This window comes from Phodopus roborovskii, unplaced genomic scaffold (assembly GCF_943737965.1).
Source record: "Phodopus roborovskii unplaced genomic scaffold, PHOROB, whole genome shotgun sequence".
NCBI classification, from domain to species: domain Eukaryota; kingdom Metazoa; phylum Chordata; class Mammalia; order Rodentia; family Cricetidae; genus Phodopus; species Phodopus roborovskii.
In genome coordinates this window covers 11522962-11549172 of record NW_026126485.1, presented here as the reverse complement: position 1 = coordinate 11549172, position 26211 = coordinate 11522962, and the positions used below count along the sequence as shown (strand labels likewise).

The 26211-nt window shown below is 43.1% G+C and overlaps 1 protein-coding gene and 1 non-coding gene across 2 annotated transcripts; one reads left to right on the top strand and one right to left on the bottom strand.

Moving 5' to 3' along the window:
• Positions 1-5705: 5705 nt before the first annotated feature.
• On the top strand, positions 5706-25788 carry Il15ra (interleukin 15 receptor subunit alpha). The gene is made up of 6 exons (XM_051194816.1): positions 5706-5928; positions 8067-8165; positions 14852-15049; positions 15569-15601; positions 23011-23089; positions 24697-25788. The coding sequence occupies exons 1-6, from the start codon at positions 5721-5723 to the stop codon at positions 24791-24793; spliced, it is 714 nt and encodes a 237-aa protein (XP_051050773.1). The 5' UTR covers positions 5706-5720; the 3' UTR covers positions 24794-25788.
• Trnak-cuu (transfer RNA lysine (anticodon CUU)) lies at positions 22357-22429 on the bottom strand. Its single transcript has one exon. It is a non-coding gene; the product is annotated as a tRNA-Lys (tRNA).
• Positions 25789-26211: the final 423 nt, after the last annotated feature.

The following is a 26211-nucleotide window of genomic DNA, read 5'->3' as shown; positions in this document are numbered from 1 at the left end:
AGAAATGATTTCTTCAAGTTGTCCTCTGACCACACAAATGTCACAGCATGAACACAGCCATGCATATACATACACATATAATAAACGAATAAATAAATAAATAAATGTTTAAAAAAACCCTTTTGGCAAAAAGGAAGGGTTGAAAATGCTGATTTAGACTTAGGGAGAAATATACTGAGAAATAAATAACACCTGCTCAGGAAAATACATTAATAAGATATTAGTGTGGGAAGGGGGTTGCAGGGGAGAATTTAAGACAGACTCTTGTAGGTAGCCCAGGCCAACCTTCAAATGGCTATGTAGCTGAGGATGCAGCTGGATTTCTGGTTCTCTTGTTTCTACCTCCTGAGTGCTGGGATCACAGGCATGCATCACCCCTGCCTGGACTTCAATGTAGATAGATCATGCTGAGGACAAAGGGAAAAATACTGGAGCACCATCAGACTTCGGATGAGTAGACTAGCTCCGCGTTCACTCCTCTATTATTAGCTGTTCTGTTTTAGTCATTCATTCATTTCTTTACTTTTTTAAGATTTATTTTTTATTTGTGTGCATGTATATGTCTGTGTGAGTGTCTGCCATGTGCTGTGTAGGTACCCAAGGGGGCCCAAAGATATGGCAGGTCCACTGAAGTTGGAGTTCCAGACAGCATGAGCCACCTGATGTAGGGACTGGAGACTAAACTCAGACCCTCTCAAAGAGCAGTATTTGCTCTTAAACACTGAGCCATCTTTCAGCTCAAATTTGGTTTTTAAACTTCCAACACATCAGACAGGTGTTCTCAAGGCTCTGACAAAGGGACATCCTCCACTTGCCAGAAATGAGCAGTTGTGCAGGGTCACAATGACCGAGTCTTCTCACAGGAACATTTTGGAAATGCACTGGTCCTTGTTGACCGAATTGGACCACTTGTCCTGATTTTCCTTTATTCGTCTGGCTAATTCTTCCTCATCCTTGAACTTTTTCAGCAATTGCAATTAGACAACACCATCTATCAATCCCAGCTGTGTCCATCTGGTTCATATACTACATTCTGTACACCATGTTCCAGGAGCAGAAGCACTCCAGATGTGTGGAGGAACCAAGCAGAACTTGGTTTTATCAGCCTTCAGGAAAAGGGTGTTCCATGCTGAATTTGTTACCTCTGCAATTGCAAAGGCAGAAAATGTTCTGTGCAAGGCAGGGGTCCTTAGGCTCTTTTGCCTCCAGGCTTTCAGAATGACCCATGGCAGGGCCTGCCAGTTCTCTGGGGGAGGAAAACAAACTATGTGAACTCACAGGATCCCTGCCAACCCAAGACAAGATAATAACAGCAGGAGCAGGCTTGAAGCAAACAAGAAAAGGGTAGTTCAGCTAGATGCATTTTCTCTGCCTTTTCCCCTGGGGACCTCACACGTCCCTGTAGATACTGATCTATGGCTGGAGACTGTCCATCCACAAATGATGTAATAGCGCTCCCAGAAGTCCAAAAGTCCAAGCATAGTTCAGGCTTTCCCAGAAGGAGGGAACATTTTATCAAAGATCAGGCATAGTATTTTGCACTGGACTCTCCATTCTGGTCTGCTGCCAAATGTTATTAAGGTTATTTGAATTGATTTAAGTTTGTTCCTTTCCACCCTACACCATTAATCCACCCCTAAGTACTTTCCAAGCAATGTAACATATAGCAAAGTAACACAAATGCAGATTTAAAAGTTAGGAAACATTGAGCTAAACACATGGAACTGACAAGCTACACACACACACACACACACACGGTGGGTGTATATGTTAGAAATTGAGGTAGGAGAATAAGATCTACTTAAAAGCACAGCTCTTGAGATGAGCCAGTGGGTAAAGGCATTTGCTGCACGCCTGATGACCTGAGTTGAATCATGTCCCTCTCCGCACCCACTTGACAGAAAGAGACAACTGACTCCTACAATTTGTCCCCTGACTTCCACATGTGTGCTATGGTATGCATGCATCACACACACACACACACACACACACACACACACAAATAAATGTATGTTTTTGAGTTAAAGCCTTAGAATACAAATTTGGAAGATCATATAAAGATGAATGTATAAAAACAATCCTCATTGATGAAATGTCCTGGTCTGAAAATGGTATGACCAGGATGCTGTTCACACCATTCTGTTGTAAGCCAAATGCCATTTGCTCAGCTGCACTTGTAGACAGAGCAGCAGTTTCCAAAGTATTGTTCCTGGACCTACAGGGCCTGTACCACCTGACACTTGCAAATACAGATTCTTGGGCTCTGCCTCAGACTTACTGGCTCGGTAGCTCTGGGTTGGAGCCAGTTAGTTTTTAACAAGCTCTTCAGATCAGTCTAATCCACACAACTGCTAAACATCACTGGAAAAGAGGGCCTGGGGTGACAAGAGGCACAAAACAGCAAAGCAACAATTCCACGTGGCAATGGTGATCATGCCCCAGGAAAGAAAGCTACAGCTGAAAAATGTCAAATACAGAACCAGTGGAATTTACAGCACTGGATCATGGTCATGGAAGAAGGAACACTAAAAGGTGTGAATAGGTGGTTAATAAGAAAGGGGTGTGGCAAGTCAGCACTAGGAAAACCACAACCAGGGGAAATAACTGGAGGAAAATGTCCTCACCAACTGATAATCCTGGCCTGAACTGTCATTGGCTCTCAGAGTTTCCCTCAAGAAGAACCTGGTAGAGCACTTGCCTAGCAAGTGCAAGCCCCTGAGTTTGATCCATAGAACCAAAGAAGAGGAAGAAGAGTAAGAAGGGGAGCAATCCTCAGAGGACCTAATCACGGTTTCTGTTGCTATAATAGAATACCTGAGACTCACTGTTTTATAGAGTCAAAATTTATCTAGCTTGTGATTCTATAGTCTTGGAAATCCTGGCAAGGGATATCACCACCTATTCTAACCTACATAATGCATTTGCAGTTGTAGGAATAGTTATATAATGTTAAGTAGAAGTATGCTCTGGTTATTATTTTCATTTGGAAATTAAGCATCACATAAGGAGATGTGACTAAGCACCAAACTGACATGTGGGCTTATGGTGGATAATCTTGGCTATCAACCTGATTATACCTGTAATCAACTAATATCCAAGCAGCTAAGCACACCGGGGAGGGGTCTTCTTGGTTGGATCACCTGAACCACACCTTCTGGTGATGGACCACACAAAAGGACATGGAGGAAGAAAGCTTTTGCTTGTCTGTCTGCTTGGCCTCACTCTGACTGGCTAGTTTGCCACTTCTGCTCCTCAGGCCATCCTTTGCTGATATTAGAACCTAGTTCTTCAGGATCCCAATGTAGACTTAGACCCCAGCACCAGAATGGGATGCCAAGACATCTAGTCTTCATGGACTCAACAACTACCGTTCTGTCAGGAGACAGTCATTGATGACTACATTATAATTATTGCTAACATATTCTCCATTTTTAAAGCCTCTCTCTTAAAGTGTTAAGTCCTAAATGTTCCATTTCTACATGTGCAATGAATGAGAAGAGTTGAAAGAATCCCAGAGAATACTTCAAGACTTAGAAGATGTGAAACGGCTTGTTGATAACAATCCCCCAGTCTGAAAACAAAAAAATAAGTGGCCCTAAAAAAATAAGCAGATTCAGTCAAGCCATTTCAAATTAAAATCAATTGAATGCAAGTAAAAGTGTTATGAAAGGAAGTTGGGCAAGCACTGTGCAACCAGAGACCAGGGGAGACAGAGAGGAAAGGAAGTACAAGATGGGACAGCAGCGCTTGTTGCTCTTGGGGAGGATGCTGATTGAATTCCCAGCATCCATGTAGTGGCTCACAACCATCTCTAACTCAAGATCCCAAGTATCAAGGGATCTAACACCCTCTTCTGACCTTCTTGGGACCAATGCACACATGTAGTACACATACAAATATTCAGGTAAAACACTTAAACATAGAAAAAGCAATGAATAAATCTAAAAAGAAAAATCAGTACAAGAAATCAAACATATGGGGATAGGTAATGGCTCAGTGGTTAAGAACACTGGCTGCTTGACCACAGGACCTAGGGTTGATTCCCAGAACCTGTAACTCCAGTTCTAGGGGATCTGACATCCTCTCTGGACTCCCTGCACATCAAGGATGCATATGGTTCACATGTATTCAGGCAAACACCTATATTCATAAAATAATTTCTTTGGAGACAGGGTCTCTCTATATAGTCCTGGCTGTCTTGGAGCTTTGCTGTGTAGACCAGGCTGGTCTCGAACTCAGAGCTCCTCCTTATGTTGCCTCCCAAGTGCTAGGATAAAAAGAACTCAAATACAAGTATGAAATCCTCAACTAGAAATAGCCAACTTTTTGGACCCTCCATTTGTTTCTAGGACCTCAGATACTTCCTTCTAAAACACCCCATCCCTACAATACAGAGCCCTCCCACCACAGCCAGTTTTAGCAGGAGCTTTGCAGTGTGGGCCCAATTCCAGCTATCATGAGAGTAGATCCATCTGAAGCAGACTGTTTCATCCTGTTTCTAGTCTCTTCTGAAAATGTGATGATAATCAGAGTAGCAGACTATAGAGAGAGAAACAAAATGAACTGAACTAAATTATACCAGGAGGTCTGACTTCAGCTTGTTATTAAAGAAAAGTGTTTATCCATCATTCTTACATTTGTTCATTTTAGACAAGGTTTCAGTATGTAGCCCTAGCTGGCCTTGAACTCATTATGTGGACTAGATTGGCCTCAAATTCACAGAGCTCTGGCTGCCTTTGCCTCTGGGGTGCTGGAATTAAAGGTACAAGCCTCCATATAAAATCTACCCATTATTCTTTTAACATGTATCTGAGCATCAAGTGTTCCCAGGTACTGTACTAGGATCAGGAATACAACGTTGAACAAAGTAGACATGGCTTCTACCCTCACATAGCTCAGACTAAAGATGGTAAGATATACACTAATTACATAATACCAACATCCTAAATACAAACTGTCAAGGAGGGGAAGATCACAGAACCTTAGGACTCAGGTTACCAGCTAAGCAAACAAAGACTATTCCTGCAGGTAACATGGCAGTCAGCAAGGAAAGGTGGTAGGGGGTAAGTCGCTGAGAGTGTGGTGGTGCATTGGGAAGCAGGAGGGACCACAGTGACAGTGGGGAATCATCAAAGGGGAAGACATCTATCTGGAAAGGCAGATAGGGCAGATTCTGACAAAACCTTATAAGCTTCTTAGAGATTTTGGATTTTACTGTGAGAGTAGCAGGCTGCCAAGGATGCATGACTAACAATCATGCTGGTAAAGTTGTTAAGGATGCGTGGCTAACAATTATGATGGCAAAGTTAAGGGTGTATGGCTAACTATCATGCTGGTTGTTGGCAGTGGGACACAGGGACACCAATCTGGAGACTCATGCTATTGATCAAAAACAGCAGTGTGACATCCCTCAAATAATCTTGACCCAGAATGGAGAAAGATGAATAGCTTTGAGAGATACAATGAGCTTAGAGATAGATGGGTGATGGTGGGTAAAGGAGAGGGTTTGTTGAAGACTTTTGGGTATCTAGTCACACTAAATGGCTGGCATTTAAAGGAAACTCCTGGAAGATTCTAGATGAATCACATCCATGTGCTTAGGCCTGGAATCTCTCCTATGGGCCCCAGGAGAAGCTCAACCCTAGCTGCAAAGCTATTCCTTGTGCTTCCATGAAGACACCCATGAATAAACCACAGCCTTCTCATCTCTCTCCCCTCTCATGCACTTTCTAGGTACCACATGCCCAACCCCCATATCTGTTGAACATGCAGACATACGGGTCAAGAATTACAGTGTGAACTCCAGGGAGAGGTATGTCTGTAATTCTGGTTTCAAACGGAAAGCTGGCACGTCCACACTGACCGAGTGTGTGATTAACAAGAACACAAATATTGCCCATTGGACAACTCCTAACCTCAAGTGCATCAGTAAGTACCAGTCCCCACACTGTCCCCCTGCCTCCTTTCAAGGCTGAATAGAGAGGAGAGCTGAAGAGTGGGAGCTGTGGGAGCCAAAGAAACCTGTGCTGAGATCTGGGGCTAACTAAACCAGTGGGGCACTGGTGTAAGAATACATGGGCAGTGGGTTCTGTCACCCATTCTTGGCTCATATCCTAGCTCTGCCACTTACCTATTTTGTGTCCCTGGGAAAATCCTTTAGCTTCTTGGAACTCTGCTTGGTGATCCAAAAAAAGTGAACCTGATGTCAACAATGGTTCGTAGAGTTAAGTGGAACCTGATAAAGGTTAATTATTATGACCGTCAGTATTTGTTTTGGCATGATAGAAGCCAGAGGATTGGCAATGGTCTAGGTGTGTGCTCAAGCTGCCCAGAGAGCTTTTTGGATTTCTCACAAGGCAGAGGGCTTCAGGAAAACATACATTCTTCTTGTTTGCCAGAACCTGGAAGGTTGGCTAAACCTAACAAACAGAATATCTCTGGCTTACTCAGCAGTGCAGTGTCCAGCTATGATCAAGAGCAAGGACAAAGATTGGGAGAATCAACTTTTTAAGAAACTCACCCACAGTTGGATGAAGGCCAACATTCCATAGGTAGAACCACTTGGTGGTGCTTCCAGGAATACTAATCCCCATTCTGCTCCCTAGAAAAGTAAAGTGGCCCGTAATCTTCAGGAGAGCACGGCTTCTACAGGAACCCACTGCATATCCAGTACATGGCTAGCAGCAGCGAGTGCAGGTTCATTGAGGACTTAGGTGGAAATGCCCTGCTCCTTCTTGGAATTCCTGGAAGAGCCAGGCTTTCTCTCAGGCTGTCAGATTGTCTTCATCCTCCCCATTGCCCTCCCCCCCACCACCACATATACACACACAGCTTCAGGCTGAGAGTTTAGCAGAGATAAGGGAAGGAAGGAGTCCTGATACCTGCTTGTTTGCATAGCCTTACAAGGAACTTTAAGCTGGGGGAACCTAGCCTTCAAAACATGATCTTGGAGGTCACATTCCAGATCCAAACCATAACACTCAGGTTTCCTCAAAACCCCACATCTTTTGGTGAAGGAATCCAGGATGGACAGCCACTCTGAATAGGGGCAAGAAGATAAGAAGGAAATAAAGAAGCTGCAATGAGGATACTTTAAAATTAAATTTATTTATGTATTTATTTATTTGGGGAGAGAGAGAGCATCCGTATGTGGAGGTCAAATCTGCAGCAATTGTTTCTCTCCTTCTGCCACATTGAGTCCAGGGATTTGAACTCACATCTTCAGGCTTGATGGCAAGTATGTTCACCCACCAAGTGCTCAATTATTTTTTCTTTTTTGAGATATGTGTGTGCACTTATGTTTATGTGCATGTCTTGTATTTGTGTACACATACATGTGGGTGCACAGTGTGCATTCACATAAGTGCCCATGCATGTGACGGCTGGCAGTCTTAGAATGTCTACATCTGTTATTCTCTACCTTATGTTTTGAGATGGTGTCTCTCACTGAACCCAACACTCACTGATTGCTACCTATGTACTGGATATACAGAGGGTGCCTGTTGAAGCCACTAGAGTCCCAGATCTATGCCATAATGGGGATCAGGACTCAGATCCTTGTTTTTATGTGACAGTCACTTTATTGACAGCCATCTCTTTGGCCCTGTAATCAGAATTTCAGAGTCCAAAAGCGGGAGGAATCTTTAAGTCTCATCTGGTGCAAAGGTTTTGCTCTTTGGCCATTTTACCACCAGCAATCCCCTTCGTTGTTTTCCCAACTCCTGTGCACTGAGTGATAGTCTCCTATATAAATGGAGTCTGTTGAGTGGTATTTTGTTTTTCCCATGAAAACCTAGTATGATAAAATTGAGTTGATTTTACATATATCATTCCACACAAAAATTATTTGATGACTGACCTGTGGGAAATCCTAAAAAGGCAACTTTCAGTCTGTGCATTTGAGTTGGGAAACTGACTCATTTCCTTTGCTACTAGCCTTGTCCCAGGAAGGCAGAGAAGTAGAGGTGCACCGATGGCATTGATTATTTTTCTTCGTAGCTAGTTCTGAAACCGCCTCAGATTCTGCCCTCAAAATCATAAATGCCATGTGAATGTCCTCTCTCTAGGAGACCCCTCCCTGGCTCACCAGAGTCCAGTGCTGCCTTCCACAGCAGTGACGCCAAAGGTGACCCCACAGCCAGAGAGCTCCTCCCCTCCTGAAAAAGGTAGGAAAACTGGGAAAATGTGAAGAAGATGGATCCATTCCCCTATCATAAATACCATGGCCCACTGCTGAGGATCCCTGCCCACCCAGGCAGCAGAACTTTATGTTGACGGCAAGATTCAGAACTTGTAGAGGCTTAGCTTTCTCAAGGTTATTTGATATCCAGAATTCACATTTGCATAATTCTTAGTGGCTTAGAATCTACCATTAACGTATTAGACCCAGTAAGCTGTAAACACTCACCCTTATCAAGCTTATCAAGAACCTTATCAAGCACCTGAGATTTGATCCCACTTGTTTTTGCTTATTTATTTGTTGTTTTTCTTTCTTTCTTTCTTTCTTTTTTTTTTTTTTTTTTTTTTTTTTTTTTTTTGAGACAGGGTTTCTCTGTGTAGTCTTGGCTGTTCTAGAACTTACTCTATAGGCCTCATTGTCCTGGATCTCAGAGCTCTGCCAGCCTCTGTCTCCCGAGTACTGGGATTGAAGTCATGCTCTGCCAACACCTGGCTATCACTTCTTTCTTAACTTGCATCAGCATTATTAAAGGGCTTTCCACGTGGCACAGGGAAGCAGGCACATAATCATCTCTCAGGCCTGCAAGGGCAGCAAGATAAGCAAGAATACATCCCAGTATTCTGCAGGTTGCACTGGGCCAGAGAAGCCTGAGGGCACAGAAGCTGAATGTCTTATAATTGGCAACAAAAAAGCCTGATCTTTCCTCCAGAGGTAGATACCATCTCTATCTTCCAAAGTACTTGCTACTCACTATCCATGTCCTTGGCAAGACAGTCCAAAGAAAGGGCAGGGACAGGACTCTTTGGCAAAATGTGAAACAGTGTGAGGGATTCATTGTAGACTGACTTTATTTATTTATTTGCTGCAGGGGAGTGGGTGGGTAGAGGCAGGTCTCACTATGGAGTTCTCACTGTCCTGGAATTCACTATATAGACCAGGGTGGCTTCAAAAATCACAGGGCTATGCCTACCTCTACCTCTTGAGTGCAGTAGCAGTACCACTCTCGAGTAGTAGTGTGTCCCTACTATCCAGCTTCCCAGTCTTCACCATTAGCAATTTAATTTGGAAGCTTGTTCTAGTTTCTTTTCTGTTGCTGGGTTAAAATATCTCAACAAAAAGCAACTTAAGGGAGTAAGTAAGAGTTTGTTTTGCCTTACATTTTCATGTTATAACCATCACAGTGGCAGGAGCTTGAAGTAGCCAGTCACGTCACATCCACAATCAAGAGCAGAGAGACAGGCATGCATGCGTGTTCACTTGCATGTGCTCAGCTCAACTTCTCCACTCTTGAGACAGTACAGGAGCCCCTGCCTACGGAATGGCACCACCCACAGTGGGATGAGTCTTCCTACATCAATTAATCAAGATAATCCCTCACAGACATGCTCACAGGCCAAACCAGTGTAGGCAATTCCTCATTGAGATTACCTTTCCTCATGTCAAGTTAGAGCTAACCGTCATAACACAATAATACAGAAATATTGCAGGAGCGTCACCCCACTCTCCATCCCTGCCTTCCTTCTTTTCTTCCCTCCTTTCTCACAGGGTCTCTCTATGTGTCCTGGCCTCAAATGCACAGGCATCCTACCTCAGCCTCCAGAGTCCTCGGATTATAGGCACGAGCCACTGAACCCTGCTCAATGCTTTGCACTTCATTTTACATAATCTAGTTCAGTGCCCTCAGCATTTGTCTCATTGTTAAGAACATTTGAAACCTGTGCTCTCCACCCTACAATGCTCTCGTTTTCTATTAAGTTTTATTGTCACATCATCCAGTTTGTGGTTTTCCCTTGTTTCCTCCTTCCACTCCCAATTATGGGAACCTCTGTTTGCAATCATTCTCAATTGCTCACAACTTCCAGTGTGCTGGGTCTCTGCGATTGATACACAGGGACCTTGCTGAAGAATTCCAGTTGGTCTGGAGACAGCTCTGAGAATCAGCAGCTTAGAAGGCTCCAGCTTACGAAAAATTAATAACAAAATAGAGCTGGGGCTGTAGTTCATTGGTAGAATGCTTGCCTAGCATATAAAAGGCTCTAGGTTCAACCTCCAGTACTATTAGGAAAACATAATAAAACAAAAAGGAGTGTCTGTTCTGGTAAGTAGGCTGCATGAAAACAGAAGAAAGTGGTGGGTACATGACCCTTTTAAAACAGAAGTGATTCCCAAGCTCCTTGGGTATGAGACATCATACACAGTGTTTATACTCAAGAGATAAGAATGATCAACCTCTCTCAGCCTTGCCTCTGTGTCCCAAATGCTTGGTCAGATGTTCCTCATTTAGACAAAAATGTGCAGACACAGCCTTGGACACTAATTGGTATGATCATGAGTTCTTGGATGTGAGTTTTCTGCAGGGATGGTGGTTTGTGGAGGAGGGATACATCTGAGTAGGACTTAAGGATATGTGTACATCTTACATGGTGCGGGACACCACATCATGCCTCTGCAGTACCAATATGCCCGGCCTCCCAGCATGCTTTCCTCACACTGCATTTCCCAGGCTTGTTATTTGTCACAGTGAAAGACACATTTTCATTTGGAAGAGAATAGAGAGTAGGGAATGGGTAGGCCATTTTAGAGGTTAGGGGTATCCATCTACCAGTGATGAATAAGGAAGACAGGAGCCAAAACCCAGATGTCTTCCATGCCAGTGGGAACTAAATCGGAATCCTCTCCTTGGATTCTGTCTAAGGAATGCAGGGAGCTGGATGTAAGCTTCCTCTTATTTCAAAATGTCATTCCAACATGTGAAACAGTCAAGTGTGGTGGTGCATGCCTTTAATCCCAGCACTCAGGAGGCAGAGGCAGGGAGCTCTGTATGAGTTTGAGGCCAGCCTGGTTTATACAACAAGTTCCAGGCCAGCCAGCGACACATAATAGATCCTGTCTTAAGAAACAGCAAAGCTGAGCTGAGCGGTGGCAGCACATGCCTTTAATCCCAGCACTCAGGAGGTAGAGGTAGGCAGACCTCTCTGAATTGAGTCCAGCCTGGTCTCCAGAGCTAGTTCCAGGACAGCCAGGGCTGGTATACAGACAAACTCTGTCTAGAAAAACAAATAAACAAACAAAGAACCAATGAAACTGAAAGGGAAAACTAGCACTCCAGCGCAATTTCACAATGCAGTTCCACTTGTGTCTTGGCATCAAGTCTTTGAGACTATAACTGTTGTTCTTTTGCTGCAGCTATTGCCTAAGAAACACAAACATGAGACTCAGTGCCCACATGGAGTTTATTGAGGGAAGGGAGAGAAAGGGGGTAGCTGGTGGCCAACCAAAAGCAGGGGAGAGAGAGAGAAGAAAGAGAAAGACAGAAAGAGCGAGGAGAGAGAAAAAACAAGAGAGAGGGGGCAAGAGGGGGGGCGCGCTTGGCACGCTTGCTTTAAAAGGGGGGCTTGCACATGAGCAACTGAGTCCTCTGGCAGCCAGGTAAAGCTTGAGCAGCCAGGTAAAGCCTGATGTAGTGATGACGTAGCCATGAGAGTCCCGCCCATCGTCGGGGGCGGGATCAGCAGGCTGCTGGTTCCCAACATTCCCATCTCTTACAGTTATTAAAAAGGTGGGGGTTGGGTGTGGCAGGTTAGGGAAAAAGGACTTTGAGTTCTCAAGACTGCTTCCTGCTGACTTGGGGGCGTTGATCCAGGGATCTGAGAAAGCTGGGGTGCTGCCATGTCCTAGTAGCTGGTTGTTTCATAGTATGGAGCTCTGGCATCTCTTTGAGACCTGGCAAGATGTTAGCAGAACAGAGGACAAGGTTAAGGTTTTTTTCCCTTAGGTCCAAGTACTTAATGGGAGAAGTGTAAGGTGGGGGAGGGGCTCCCAAGGAGGTCCCAGGACAAGGTTAGGAAGTCCCAAGGCCAGGAAAAAGTTGAGTAATATTTATTTGGAGTGAATCTGACCTGTAAATGGATCCAATTCTGCTCCCTGGAACCTAAAGAATCCTTTGGGTTTGTGAAACATAAATATTAGACACTTTATCAGCATACTCATGTTAGAAATGATTTGGCTGAAAGAACTAATACATACAACTGGCAGATTTTTAGCACAATGAAAAGCACCTTAATTGTGAGCTTGTAGTTAGAGTTATGATCATATAGTGACATAGTATGGTGTTTAATACTGTCAGAATTGGATTAGTAGCTTATTAAAACTTTATTGATTAATGTTAAGACTATAAGCAGTAGCAACCTTAAAATACCCAGTTTTGAAATCTGTTTTGTAACAATTGGAGCCTTGGCTGCTGCCTTAAGCTGACAAAGCTACCAGTCGTCAAATGCATCAGAGTTCTTGAGAAGGATAAAATTTTACCTGAATGATTAGAGAGTAACAGGGACTTACTAACTGGAAGCATGGACAGCCACCCCCAGGTCCTCCACAGTTGTTGAAGTCAGAGGCTTTAAGGACATCTGTCTTCTGCTGATGGCACGAGACCTGTGGATTAGGAGCTTTTGGAAGACTTACCTGCCGTTGGCCCAAGCAACGTGGAGAAAGTCGATTCCACTGCCCTCTTGTCCATGGTCCTTAGAGCCTTTTGCAGCAGTTGAGATGAAAGGCAGTATTGCTCAGTGGCTAGCATTGCCACTTTTGTGGGTGGAGTTTCTTCAGTGTCCATCAGTCTTCTTGGAGGAAATGGGTGGTGCCAGCAGCTGGCCTGTCTCTCTGTTATAAAAAGCTTTTTAATGAAACATTTTAAATGCCATATTCTCTAGATCTCTGAGCATTTGAGGGCTGTCTGGCTGTTTAGCATATCTTAATATACAAAACTTGTCTTTAGTTACTTGCCTTAAACACATAGGTAGCTAGGTAAGGCTTTATCCCTGTAATTAATTAATCTGTTTGGAAAACTGGATCCAAGCTGAGAGGCTGTGGAGGGATGTTATACTCAGAGCCCTCCAGCCTGACTGTAACTGTTTTAACTTAGAAGGCTAGACTTACACCTGTAAGGGACAAAGAGGTAGAGAAAAATTTCCTTTGATAATAGAAGCTTAACCTTTATAAACAGCTTACAGGAAAGACGGGGTTGCATAAATATTTTGTTAGTTTGAAATAGACCTTTATAACCTTAAATATTTACCACCATTTAAAGGCACATAACAAATTTAGAAATATTTGAGACTTACTACAGTTGAATTTAAGTTATAGTGTTAGTTTACATTTACATATAAAGTTAAATTTAAATCACATGTACAGACATATTAAACAGGTCTGGGTAAAAATGAAGACTAGAGTGTGAAGCTATGTGTAACATAGTGAAAAAAGAAATTAGATACAAAGAATAAAAGGCAAAAGGTAAATGAATTACAGGTACTGTTGGAGGCAGAAGCCGGTTAGACTCCCTCTGTCTAGGTGGCTGATGTAGCAGAGGGAAGAACCATGGGGGGTGAGGCTAGGCCACATGGTCAAGATGGCGGCTGCCATAAAACATATTCCCAACAGCTGGCAGAAATCATAAAGCTTTGAGATATAATTTTGTTGGCTTTTTTTTTTTTTTCTTTCCACGAGTGAGGCAGAAGGATTTGTGAAACTAACAGGACACCGGAGTCCAAGGGGTACAACATCCAAAAAGACCACCGTAGGCCTGAGAAATGTATGTACCAATCTAAGGGCAGTGCTAGGATATAAAACCCGAGAGACCCCTCATGGATCTGAGAAATGAATGCACCAGTCAGCATGAGTGGTGCTAGGGCACAAAATCCGAAAACCTCATTCGTGGGGAAAAATGAAAAACTTGAGCAGATGCTGCCTCAGCCCAGCCCACTGCCCTGAGACAGGCTGCAACTGTGGCGGGCAGGAGAGTTTTAGCGTGGTGGGAAGAGAACAGAAACAAGTTTAAGGAAAGAGATTGTTTAACAGAGAGGCAGGAAAAACTCCTTCCATCTACCTGTTCGCTGGCAGTAATTTTGGCCAATTTGACTTATTTTGTAGGGGATATATAGGCTGGTTTATTTCCCATGGGTGAAGTAAAAACTGGCCAATTATTTTGGAACTCATCAGCCCAAGAATGTAGCCAAGGGCAAAGTGCCAGATAAGGACTCAGCAGTCCGAAGACAGGAAGGCTGCAAGCCGGAATCTTAACTCACCAGTGGGAAATGCACCAGACCTTAAGGAAAGGAGTAATAATGAAAAAGGGTACCTTACCGAATTGTAGCCGGTGTGGGATGGTATTTCCAGCGAACGGGTGGATGGAAGTGGATTGCTGGTTCGTAATCAGGGTCCCCAAATACCTCAGGCTGGCCATCCAACAGTAGATGGCCACTGAGTACTTGAGGAGGGCCTGATCCGAGTCACGGCACCAATGTTGTTCTTTTGCTATAATTATTAACTAAGAAACACAAACACAAGACTCAGAGACCACATGGAGTTTATTGAGAGAGGGGAGAAAAAGGGGGGGGGGGTTAGCTGGTGGCCAACCAAAAGCAGGAGAGAAGAGAAAGAGCAGAGAGAGGAGGCCAGAGAGAGAGGGCAAGAGAGGGGTGCGCGCTTGGCATGCTTGCTTTAAAAGGGGGGCTTGCGCATGTATAACTGAGTCCTCTGGCAGCCAGATAAAGCAAACAGATAAAGGGGACTGTTTGCTGGGGGCAGGTTGGCTAAGACAGGTTCCCTGAAGTGGGTCCTTGGGTTCCAAATACTAGTCTGAATTTTTTTATGTCTCAGTCTTGGAATTTCCTGCAGAGCCAGAAACTGTATCTCCCAAATCAGATACCACATTGGCCACAGAGATAGTTACTGTGCCAGGCTCCCGGCTGACTCCATCCCAACCAGCTTCTGCAGGAACCGCGGGGACAAGCAGTCATGAATCCTCCCGAGCCCCATCTCTTGCAGCAACAATGGCCTTGGAGCCTACAGCCTCCACTTCCCTCAGGACACCAGGTTAGCCCAAGCTCTGTACAAGGACAGGCCAGTTCCCCACGTACTGCTTCTGAGACCCGCCCGGATTGGGATCTTGCAGGAGGGTATCTGCACTAGCTTTGAAGCACTCGGGCTTAGAACTGACTGAGTGGCCCAGCCGCCTGCTGCCCACCATCATGCTTGAATGGTCTCTGCAATCCCCACTGGAAGGCTAGCTAGGAAAGAAATCCCATTTCTCAGATATGACATGGCTTACTGGTGTGCACGCCAGAGAACGGCAGGAGTTGACAGTGTGGAGCTGTGGTCTACAGGCAGAGACGCCACTGGCAATTGTTCCCCTCTAAGGCATGTCCACTGCTTAGGTGTGACCAAGCACCTCAGCATGTTATCCTGTTCGTTTTTGCTGAGACCAGTTTGATAACACCAGCTCCATCTCTCTTATGGTTCTAAGATAACACCAGCTCTAATCTCTCCAGTTTCATGAGAACCTGGGGCTTTCGGAACTCCAACCCTGACTCAGTTTTCCTCTCTCCTCTGCAGAGATTTCTCCAAACAGCTCCAAAATGACCAGAGGTGAGTGTTTACTTTTGTCAGATGTATTTATAACCAGGGACTGTAAAATGGACCCAGAATGCTCATCAGCCTCTTCCGGGCCACTCTAGCAAGGTCACCAGCAGTACACCTTTGCCTCTCTGATATGTCTCCACCAGAGAATACCTTGTATAATACCCTGTTGATGGAATTTGTCATTGGCCATGATTACTTATCTTAAGATCTGTAGCTTCCAACTGTCACACTACTGATGTACAAAGGTTCAGTTAGTCACAGGTAAGCCCCACCAGGCTCCACTCATATCCAGGGCATATCAGGAATCCACAGGAACCTGCTGCTGTCACTAGGGCAATGTCATTCTGCTAGAAACTGTCTAGAGCTCACAGCCTGGAGCATGATGACTGTTCTAAATGTTTCTGTTGATACAAGACATGGAGCATTACAGTTAGAAGAAAAAGAGACTGTACAATCAACACAGGAGGACATCAGAAAAGTGTTTGTGAAAGGGAGGACGAGAGATCTTGGAGAAGAAAGAGAAGAGCCGGAGAGGAGGGAGGGCAGGGAGGGGTGCAGCTCAGGGACTATGCTTGCTCGCTCATCAAGGCCAAGCTTCAGTGCCATAAAGAAGGGTGTGGGGTGCAGAGAGGAGGAATCTAACAGTGTATTCTGACAAACTTTAAAAGGAGCAAAAGGCACTAGAGAGATGGCTCAGGGGTAAAGGGTATTTACTGCTCTTGCAGAGGACCAGAGTTCAGTTCCCAGCACCCCAGACAGATAGCTCACAACCACTTGTAACCCCAGCTTCAGGGGACACAACAGCCTTTTCTGGCCTGTGGGCACCTGCATATTGCACGTGCGCGCGCGCACACACACTCGCGCACACGCGCGCACACACACACACACACACACACACACACACATTTTTAAGAGGATAAAATGTTCTATTTTCCTTCCTCCCCCTTCCTCCCTTTTGGAGACAGTATTTCTCTATGTAACAGCCCTGGTTATCCTGAAACTTGATCTGTAGATCAGGCTGTGATCGAACTCACAGACATCTGGCAGCCTCTGCCTCCCAAGTACTGGGGTGAAAGAGGTATGCCAACACTGTCTGGCTCTAGTTTCTATTCGTACATTTTCCAGCTGGAGATGGCTTACTGGCTTTTGGTCTTATTTTACCTGCACTAAGTAACATCTGGCAATCAGATGTAGCTTTAGATACATTAGCAGTATATTTGTTAGATATATTAGCAGTATGTTTGTTATGGTGTTTTTTCTTTTTTAAATGACCAAATGAAGACAGCCTTGGTGGTAAAGGTCTATATTCTCAGCTACTCAGGAGTCTGAAGTAGGAGAACTGCAAACTCAAGGCCAGCCTGGACAACTTAGTGAACCCCACATCAAAATTAAAACCATGAAGAGGACTGTGGATATAACAGTTCAGTAGTAGAGAGCACTTTCTCAGTCCTCAACACTGCAAAATGAAAAACATAGATAGAAAGACAGTAGATACATAGGCAGATGGATGTGTGTGTGTGTGTGTGTGTGTGTATACACATACCTACACACACACACACACACACACACACACATATATATATATATATATATAGAGAGAGAGAGAGAGAGAGAGATGATAGATGAAGGCAAGACATTTTAGAAAGACTCTTTGAAGAATACTTTATTGGAAAAACTCACTTAATAACAAGGACATAAACAAAAACATATTCATGATTTAAGAGAACAATGTATCAGAATTAGGCAGCTTATTTTTCTCTATGACACATAGCCCATTAATCTTTCCACATAGTTTTGAATATTTTATTTTTCAAATTCTTAATAATTTGCACATGGTCTGAAAATCAAAAATTAAATAGCACGGAGACATATGTCTGTAAACCCAGCACTCAGAAAGCTAAGGCAGGAGGATTGCTTTGAGTTTAGGTTCTGCCTGGGTTACATAGTGAGTCTCAAGACCATTGTGTCTACATAGTAACACCATACCTCAACACATTTAAAGCAAAAACAAAACAAAAAAATCAAAAGTCAGTGCATAATGAACAGAATGAAAACCCTGCCTCTGACTCAGAGCATCCCTGGAGACAGAGAGAAGGCTCCTTTGCCTCCTTCTGTTGGCTGTGCACAAATAAGCACATACAGAAGAAATCTAAGGGTAGATATTGCATGTCTATTTGCTTACTAGCTGTCCTCATTTGCTTTTTGTTGCTGTGATAAAGCACTCTTCCCAAAACGACTTGGGTAGGAAAGGGCTTATTCAGCTTATACTTCCAGGTCACAGTCCATCCCTGAGGGAGTCAGAGCCGAAACTCAAGCAGGAGCTTGAAGCAGAAGCCACAGAGGGATGCTGCATGCTCATTCACTCTCTGGTTCATGATGCACTAGCTTTCTTTAAAATTTTTAAAAATGTTTTTCTAAAAGATCACTTTCTATTATTTTAAATAATCTGTGTGTGTGCGTGCACATACACGTGAATGCAGGTGCTCTAGAACGCCAGGGGCATCAGAACCTCCTGGAACTAGAGTTGCAGGCAACTGTGAGCCACCCAATGTGAATAATGGGAACCAAACTCAGTCCACCACAAGAGCAGTAAGTGCTCTTAACTGCTGAACCATCTCCCCAGTCTTGTCAGCTAGCTTGCTTATACAGCCAGGACCACCTGGCCATGGAGGAAATGGTGCTTTACACAGTGGACTGAACTCCTACATGAGTTAACAGTCAAAGAAATCCCCCATAGAAAGGCCCACAGACCAACTTGATCTGGGGAATTTCTCAGTTGGGGCTTCTCCTCTCAGATGACACTGGGCTATATCAGGTTGACAATGAGTGTTTCCCAGGACACTGACATATCTTAGCAATCCTCCCTATCCACACATAAAAACCACCTTTCTCTCTTTAGTGGTTACAGAATAGTCTACTCCATATAGACCTGAGCACAATTTAGTTACTGTCTTGAGTTACATTACCAACAGTAACTAAATGGAAACTCGTGTGAAATTGTACTTAGTATATAATTATAATAGATATATTAGTGATCTAATACTTAATTTTCCAGTTCATGGTTTTCATGACAAAGATAATTAAGTGCAAGGGATTGTGGGAAATACAAAGGCCTTTATATTTTAAACAGTTCTTGATGAATAAATAAGGTGTTCTTCCTTAAAGGCAGACATGAGAATGCCTGATTATGAGAGGAGTCAAATTGTTAGCAAGGAAATGAAAATGGGATACTAAAGGTTTTATTGTCTGCTAATAAAGTATAAATTGAAATAACAACCAGTCGAGTTTTATAAAAGCATTTGTGACAATGTCTTCAAAGTTTGCCATTTACATTGACATCCATCCCTGCCACCCAAGATCTGCGAGTACCCCAGTTGCATACTGCAGATGCTTATTGGCTCCTTGGACACAGGGTGAGGTGCTTTTTCTTCATGAATAGGCAATCAACTGAGCACATCTCTGTAAGGCAATGTTAACAATGCTCAACCATAGTGATTGCTTAGTCAGTTAACTGATAATCAACCTACTGATATTTTGTTTTAATGGTTTTTTTAGTTTTATGATAAGAAGGGAACAAAGGACATGCTAGACAAGTGCTCTTCGCTGAGCTATATCCCCAGTCTATAATGTTTAAAGTAAGTTATACAAATGGTTCTCACTTTTATTTTCTTTTAAATTTTTTATGTCTATGTTATGCATATGTACCTGCCTGAATGTATGAAAGTGCAACTTGTGCATACAGGAACCTGCCAAGGTCAAAAAGGGGCATTAGACCCTCTCTGGAACTGATTTTTAAAAGATATTGGGGTTGGGAGATGACTCATTGGGTAAAGGCAACTGCTATGCTAGTGTGCGGCCCTGAACTGCTGTGTGGGTTCTATGAACCAGACCCGGATCCGTGGAGAGAGCAGTGTGTACTCTTACCCACTCAGCCACATCTCCAGCCCCAGTTATCACTACTTTTAAAAGTTGTTCTTGTTTATTTTTGAGACAGGGTTTCTCTGTCCAGTCCTGGCTGTTCTGGAGCTCGCTCTGTAAACCAGTATGGCCTGGAACTCACAGAGATCCACCTGCCTCCACCTCCCAAGTGCTGAGATCAAAGGTGTGCACCACCACCACTGGCTTAAAAGTTGTTTAATTCAACAGAAAACAGCCAATAGCTGATGCTCAATAGATACTTAATAAGTTAGTGTAAAAACTTTGACATTTTAATAAATAGTTTTAATAAATAGTGAAGAAACGTGGCTTCCATTTTTACTATCAGCAGGTTCCCTTGACAGCCTTTCCTGCCAAGAACTTAACCAGTTATCCCAATATCTTCTTTCTGATCCTCACCTCGGCTGTTATTGAAGACTTTTGATTTTATTTTAAAAAATCTTCCTTGGTGTGTGTGTGTGTGTGTGTGTGTGTGTGTGTGTGTGTGCCATTAGTGGGAGTGGGTTCTCTCCTTCCATCATGTAGTTCCCGGGGATTGAACTCAGGCTTTCAGGCTTGGCAGCAGGTGCCTTTATGCACTGAGCTGGTTTACCAGCCCAAAACTCCTGATTACAGAATTTAAGCCTAGGATGTCAACTGCACTAGCACTTACGCTGCTGTACCTAGTTCACTAGGAGTGAAAAGGTTATTGTCAAGAATGGTACTGTGCCTTGAGTCTTTTCCACATGTGATAGAAGTTTGTTGTCACTGATGTGTTCTGCATCTGATGGGAACTACACCTGTCATTCTGTCATTCATCTATTTCTCTAATGAAAATTCAAATCTTTACTAGTGATGGTCTTAAATTGCTATAAAGTACTTATTTCTGATTTTAAAAGATATTGGGTTGGGAAGATGTCTCAGTGGGTAAAAGGAGTTGCCAGGCAAGCATGAGGACCTGAGTTCAACTCTCAGAACCCATGCAAAGCTGGTCATGGCAGCTCATGTCTGTATGCCAGTGTTATGATAGGTTTTTCCTGCCGGTCTGGTCCCACCGCCATGCCAGCCCCAAATAACACACAGATACGCTGTATTAGATATAAAGCTGTTGATCTGTTACTAGCATTACTTATTGGCTAGTTCTGTCTTAAATATTAACCCATTTCTATTCATCTAAGTATTTCCATGTGGTCTTATCTTACCAGAGAGAGGCCCCGGCGTACTACCCTGTAGGTCCTCCATCTTGAATCTCCCTACTACTTCCTTTCTCCTCCTTGTCTCCTAGTCCTGCCTATGTTGCTTTCCTATTGGCCAACAGTGCTTTATTCATTAACCAATAAGAGAAACATATTTACAGAATGACATCTGCCATCATGTCAGTGCTCCTAAGGGGAGACAAGAGGCAGAGATTGGAGACCTCCTACAAGATCATGGGCCAGTCAGCCTGACTTTCCAGTAGAGAACAAGAAAGGGACCATCTCAAAAAATGGTGGACAGAGGACCTGAGGTCGTCCTCTGGCCTCCCACTGTGGTTCAAGCATACCCAGGTTCATACAAAAGAATACACAAACACACACAGAGAGAGAGAGAGAGAGAGAGAGAGAGAGAGAGAGAGAGAACCATAAATTTATTAAATTCTAAAAGCTGAGCTAAAGCAATCAATTTTTTTTTTTGAGTATCTGGTTTGAAGACAACATTTCTTTTATTTATTTACTTTTTAATCCTAAGGATAGAACCTATGGTCTTGCTGCATGGGTAGGTAAGTACTCTAAACTACACCCCCAAGTCCTGAGCTCATCCCTTCTCATGAACCCAGGACAGTAAGAGACAAAAAGAAACATCACCCCAGGAACAATGAGTAGATGCTCTTCCTTCAGCACCAATGCAGACTCACTGTAATATCTTCCTGCAGGACTGGCCTGGCTTGCCTGGGTCCTGCTAAAGAATCTGTTCCCTCTGTGTTCACACACACCAATTTCATCATCCTCCATGAATACTGGCCCTGACTGTCTCTGCTGCCTTCTCCATCTTAGTCCCAACCTACACCATGGGCCGAAGAGGAAGGGGGGCCAGTGTCCCTCATGGCCTCTTTACCATTATCCTTTGTTCTCCGTCATCTCCTTCCTCCCATCTTCTCCTGTCTCGTGTCAAATCTCTATTTCTTCCTTTTCCCTCCAGAAAGGGTGGAGAACTTGCCATATGATCTGTTAATTCCTTGTCTCTGGAAGTCTGGTTTCAGTTTCTCTCCCAACATTGCATGGATATAGTTGAAAAAGAAACTGGAGTTAAGTCACCAGTTTGGTGATATCTGTGGCCTGGGAGACTCCTTTCCTGATGATTCTGCAGTTGTTTATTTTCAGTCAAAAGGAAACAGGAAGAGCATTGTGAAAATAGAACTACTACTCACTACCATTAATTCCTCTTTTCCAGTAAGTCACTCCTTGGCAGTAAATGGGTGCTAAGTCTACTAGCCAGTGTGGAAACAGTTTACATGCAACACATCTAAAAAAAAAAAAAAAAATTCCAATCTGAGACTGAGACTTCAAGACATCTTTCATTGATTTATTGTGTTTCCTAATGTTTTTGTAACAACATTGGCATGCTGATTTTATTTACTGTCTGTAAAGATGTCTTCTTTCTGTGATTTTTACTGCTTCTTCTGACTACAGTGATGGGAGATGTGATTCTGTAAATATGTTTCTCATACCGGTTTAATGATTAAAGCACTGTTGGCCAATAGGAAAGCAAGATAGGCGGGACTAGGAGACAAGGAGGAAAGAGGAAGTAGTGAGAGGAGTCAAGATAGTCTGGAGAAAGCAGAACTGCCAGCCGCCTCTCCCTGGTGGCGCCCAACATGGGGCTCGAACCCACGACCCTGGGATTAAGAGTCCCATGCTCTACCGACTGAGGCAGTGGGGCAAGACCAGGCGGCAGGCAGAAAAACCGTACCCCTTACACTATAGTGTAATTTCAAAACTCCAAAGGCAAAAAGAGAGAGAGAGAGAGAAATAATTTTAGTGAAAGTAAAGATTGTCTACAGTCTCATTATAACTTAACACTTTGTACCCAACAACCATTAGACTCAAGAGTTTTCTGTGTATGTGGTTGTGACTTGTTGGAAATTACTTTGAGTGTTTTTTCGGCTAGCTTTTCCTTTTAGTTTATACTTTTTAGATTTATTTTTACTGTTTTTAATTATATGGAAGGAGTATGTGCATGTGAGTGCAGGTGCCCACAGAAGCCAGAAGAGGACATCGAATCCCCTAGAGCTTGGGCAGCTGTGAGCTTCCCTGTGTGTATGTTAGGAACCAAAATTCATTCATCTGTAAAACCAGTATGTGCCCTTGATTGCTGAGCTTTGCTCCAGCCCTGGAATACATTATTAATGGCAAGCTGGCTAGAAGGGCATCTGTTCTAGGCAAGAATGGAAATTACCAACAATTACCAATTCTTGGCAATGCATTCCTTCATGGGCTCTAGTTTAGTTCTGTCTTTTTCAGTGGCCATCTCCACATCGGTCCTGGCCCCCCTGATTGGTGTAGGAGCTGTGGTTTTCCTTGCCTGGTACATCAGATCAAGGTAAGTGGTACAAGAGAGCTGTAGAATCAAATTCTTCCTCTCCAGCAGAAAAGCTTGATCATAAAGATTCCAAGAGACCCTCTCAAGAGATGAGTTCCTGTCCTGACTAGAAATTCTCACACTCAGTTCTGTAGCAGCTAGCAGGAATTATGTAGGACTGGGCCAGTCCTGAAGAGAGCCCTTCACTTCTCACATAGTTCTCAGACCATGTGTTTAAAATGGGGTCAGCAGGAACTGAGCCTATGATGCAGGGTGCCATATCAATGGTAATTTGTGTCCACTTCTTTTGTGAATATACCAATAAATATATTCTGCATGCACTCATCTCACATGGCATACCTTCTTAGAAACATACTCATGCCAGCCTTAATTTGTATTTCTAAAAACAGAAATTCTACATTGCAGCATTTGTGCTGAGTTCCCTCTATTTCCTGGCATTTCAGTTTTATATTTTTCATCTTTCTCAAAGCATGTTTATCATTCTTTCTTAAATGGCATATTGGCTTTGACCTTGCACTTCTAACATTGAGTAACCAGCTGACATTGTTGTTAACGCCACACAGTATAGGTCTCTAGACCTTGCCTCTGCATTATTCCATGGGTGACTATCAGCATTCTTGAAACAGAGCATGAATTCACTAGAAATAAAATGCTAACTAGGATATCAATATAAAATTATATGACTATGGCTGGAGGGATAGCTCAGTCATTAAAGGCTAAGCCCCATAAAATTATATGACTGGGGCTAGAGATGTAGTCAGTTTGGTAAACATTTGCCTAGAATGTATGAAGCCCTGGGTTTGATCACCAGAAAAATACACACACACACACACACACACACACACATGTATGAGCGTGGTTTTGTTAAAAGGAACATTCTATGAAACACTGTGATAAATCCTAAAAGAAATATAGTACTCAAAACTTCACGTAAGACTTGACAACTATCAACTGATACAGATGCCATAAGCTCCAGAAGTAATTCATAAATAACTAAACTAAGGTTAGCATGTGTTCAATATTTTTTTTACAAAAATCACAAAATGCTACATGCTGACAAAAATAAAAAATGATTTTAAAGGATTTTCAAAACTAAATATACTTTTGGTTCTTTGAGACAGGATTTCTCTGTGTAACAGCCCTAGCTGTCCTGAAACTAGCTCTATAGACTAGGCTGGCCTTGAAAGCAGAGAGATCCTCCTGCCTCTGCCTCCAAGTGCTAGGATTAAAGACATGGGCCACCACCACCTGGCAGACTTTATCTTCGTAATGTGAGAAAGGCCTATAGTGTTGGTTGCTCATTTAGACTTACCTTGACAGTGATAAAATATGCATCATTAAGAATGGGCCAGGATTTGTTCCAACAACACTGGTAAACCTCTGATGTATGGATGGTGAGGCTGAAAATGCCCAAGTAGGATTAAAGTTCTTGCTATCTGCACATCTGAACATTCTAGGTTGTCCTAGTCTCTGAGATCTCCGAGAGCTGGGCTGGTGTCTGCTACTGTAACCCACTCGGTATTGGGCATGCATTTCAATAAGAAATATGATGACCCAAGAGTGGCCCTGACCTCTTTTTCAAAACCTGTGAATAAACTGTCTTACAGGCAGACTTCTCAGCCACGTGGTGTTGAGATGGAAACCATGGAAGCAGTGCCAATGACCATGAAGACCAGTAGCAATGAGGGCGACACAGGAACCTAACCACACAACCTCAAAACCTCAGGCAAACCTGCCCAGCTGAGTCTAAGAAGAAGATGTGAAGGCAGCTATGTTAGCTAAGGAGCACCAGGACACCAGGAGTTGGGCACCGGGAGAAAGCGCACCGTGATGATGTAAGGTCTCCAGAATGATCTGTTGCACTGCGTCTGGGTGCCTCCTACATGAACACCTGTGCTCTCTGGCATCTGGAAGTATGATACCACCCTTCTACCTGCTCAGTGCAGAGGCCAATTTCCCAAAGTGCAAGCAGCTTTAGGTCTCCTGGCAGACTCTCGTGATTCCCCAAATAAGCCTCTAACTTCACTCCAACATCCACTCAAAATAGCTTAGCAGTTAGGCCAGTGATTCTCAATCTGTGACTCATAACCCCTTTGGGGGATGTCAAACAACCCTTTCACAGGGGTCAAATATCACACATCCTACATATCAGATTTTTGCATTATGATTCATAATTACAGTAGCAAAATTACAATTATAAAGTAGTAACAAAAATAATTTTGTGCTTGTGGGTCACCACAGCATGAGGAATTACATTAAAGGGACACAGCATTCAGAAGCCTAAGAACCACTGTGCTAGACTCTCCTTTGTCCCCTACCCTGATTTACAGTTTACAGAGCTTAGCAATACACCAGAGGCTCCCATTTCACATCAAGGCTCCTCTGGCTCAGGAGACATCTACGAAGAAGATAGCAGCACTTGAGCTCCTGAAGACTTGGCTGTCACTATTTTGCACCTATTGCAAAATAGCAGAGGAAGGCAGAAGAGATATTGAGCCAATGAATCCTTTTTTTTAGGATTTATGACAAAAACTGAAGTCAGTGATCTTTTACATATCTACACATTTATATTTATACTTTCTTTTGTAGTATATCTACATACAGATATATGACTGATATTTGAAAGTGCTTGTATATACAAAATAAAATATTTATTTTCATTACAAAATCACATTAAAATTATCAATGAAGAGGAATGTTCCACAAAGAAAAAAATGAGAAAAGAGGAGTGATAAGATATCTAAAGTGACTAAACTCAGGTTTTCTTTGAAAAAAAAAATAGGAGTTGGAAAAGCTCTTGCTTAGAGTTGGCACAGATCATAGCTTTGGTGGGATATATACCCAAATTTCTTGGTGAGTAGAAGAAATGTAATCTAAATAGTGGCAAGTCTGAGCTCAACTAGCATAGGATGCATGCATATCCCTGCTCTCTCTGTCTCTTTCCTGTTTATGACAACTGTTTCTAAAATCATAGGACAAATTCCACCTTTTCATTCCATTTATTAATTTATTATTATTATTATTATTAATCTATTGCAATAGATAAAAGAGGATGTCACCCATGTTGGGCAGGTACTCTACCACTGAGTCATATCCCCAATATTCTACCTCCTAAATTTACT

Coding starts and splice junctions, on each gene's coding strand:
- Il15ra (XM_051194816.1), top strand. CDS start 5,721: ATGCACTTTCTAGGTACCACATGCCCAACCCCCATATCTGTTGAACAT. Junction 15,050..15,568: donor CACTTCCCTCAGGACACCAG/GTTAGCCCAAGC, acceptor TCTCCTCTGCAG/AGATTTCTCCAAACAGCTCC. Junction 15,602..23,010: donor CAGCTCCAAAATGACCAGAG/GTGAGTGTTTAC, acceptor TGTCTTTTTCAG/TGGCCATCTCCACATCGGTC.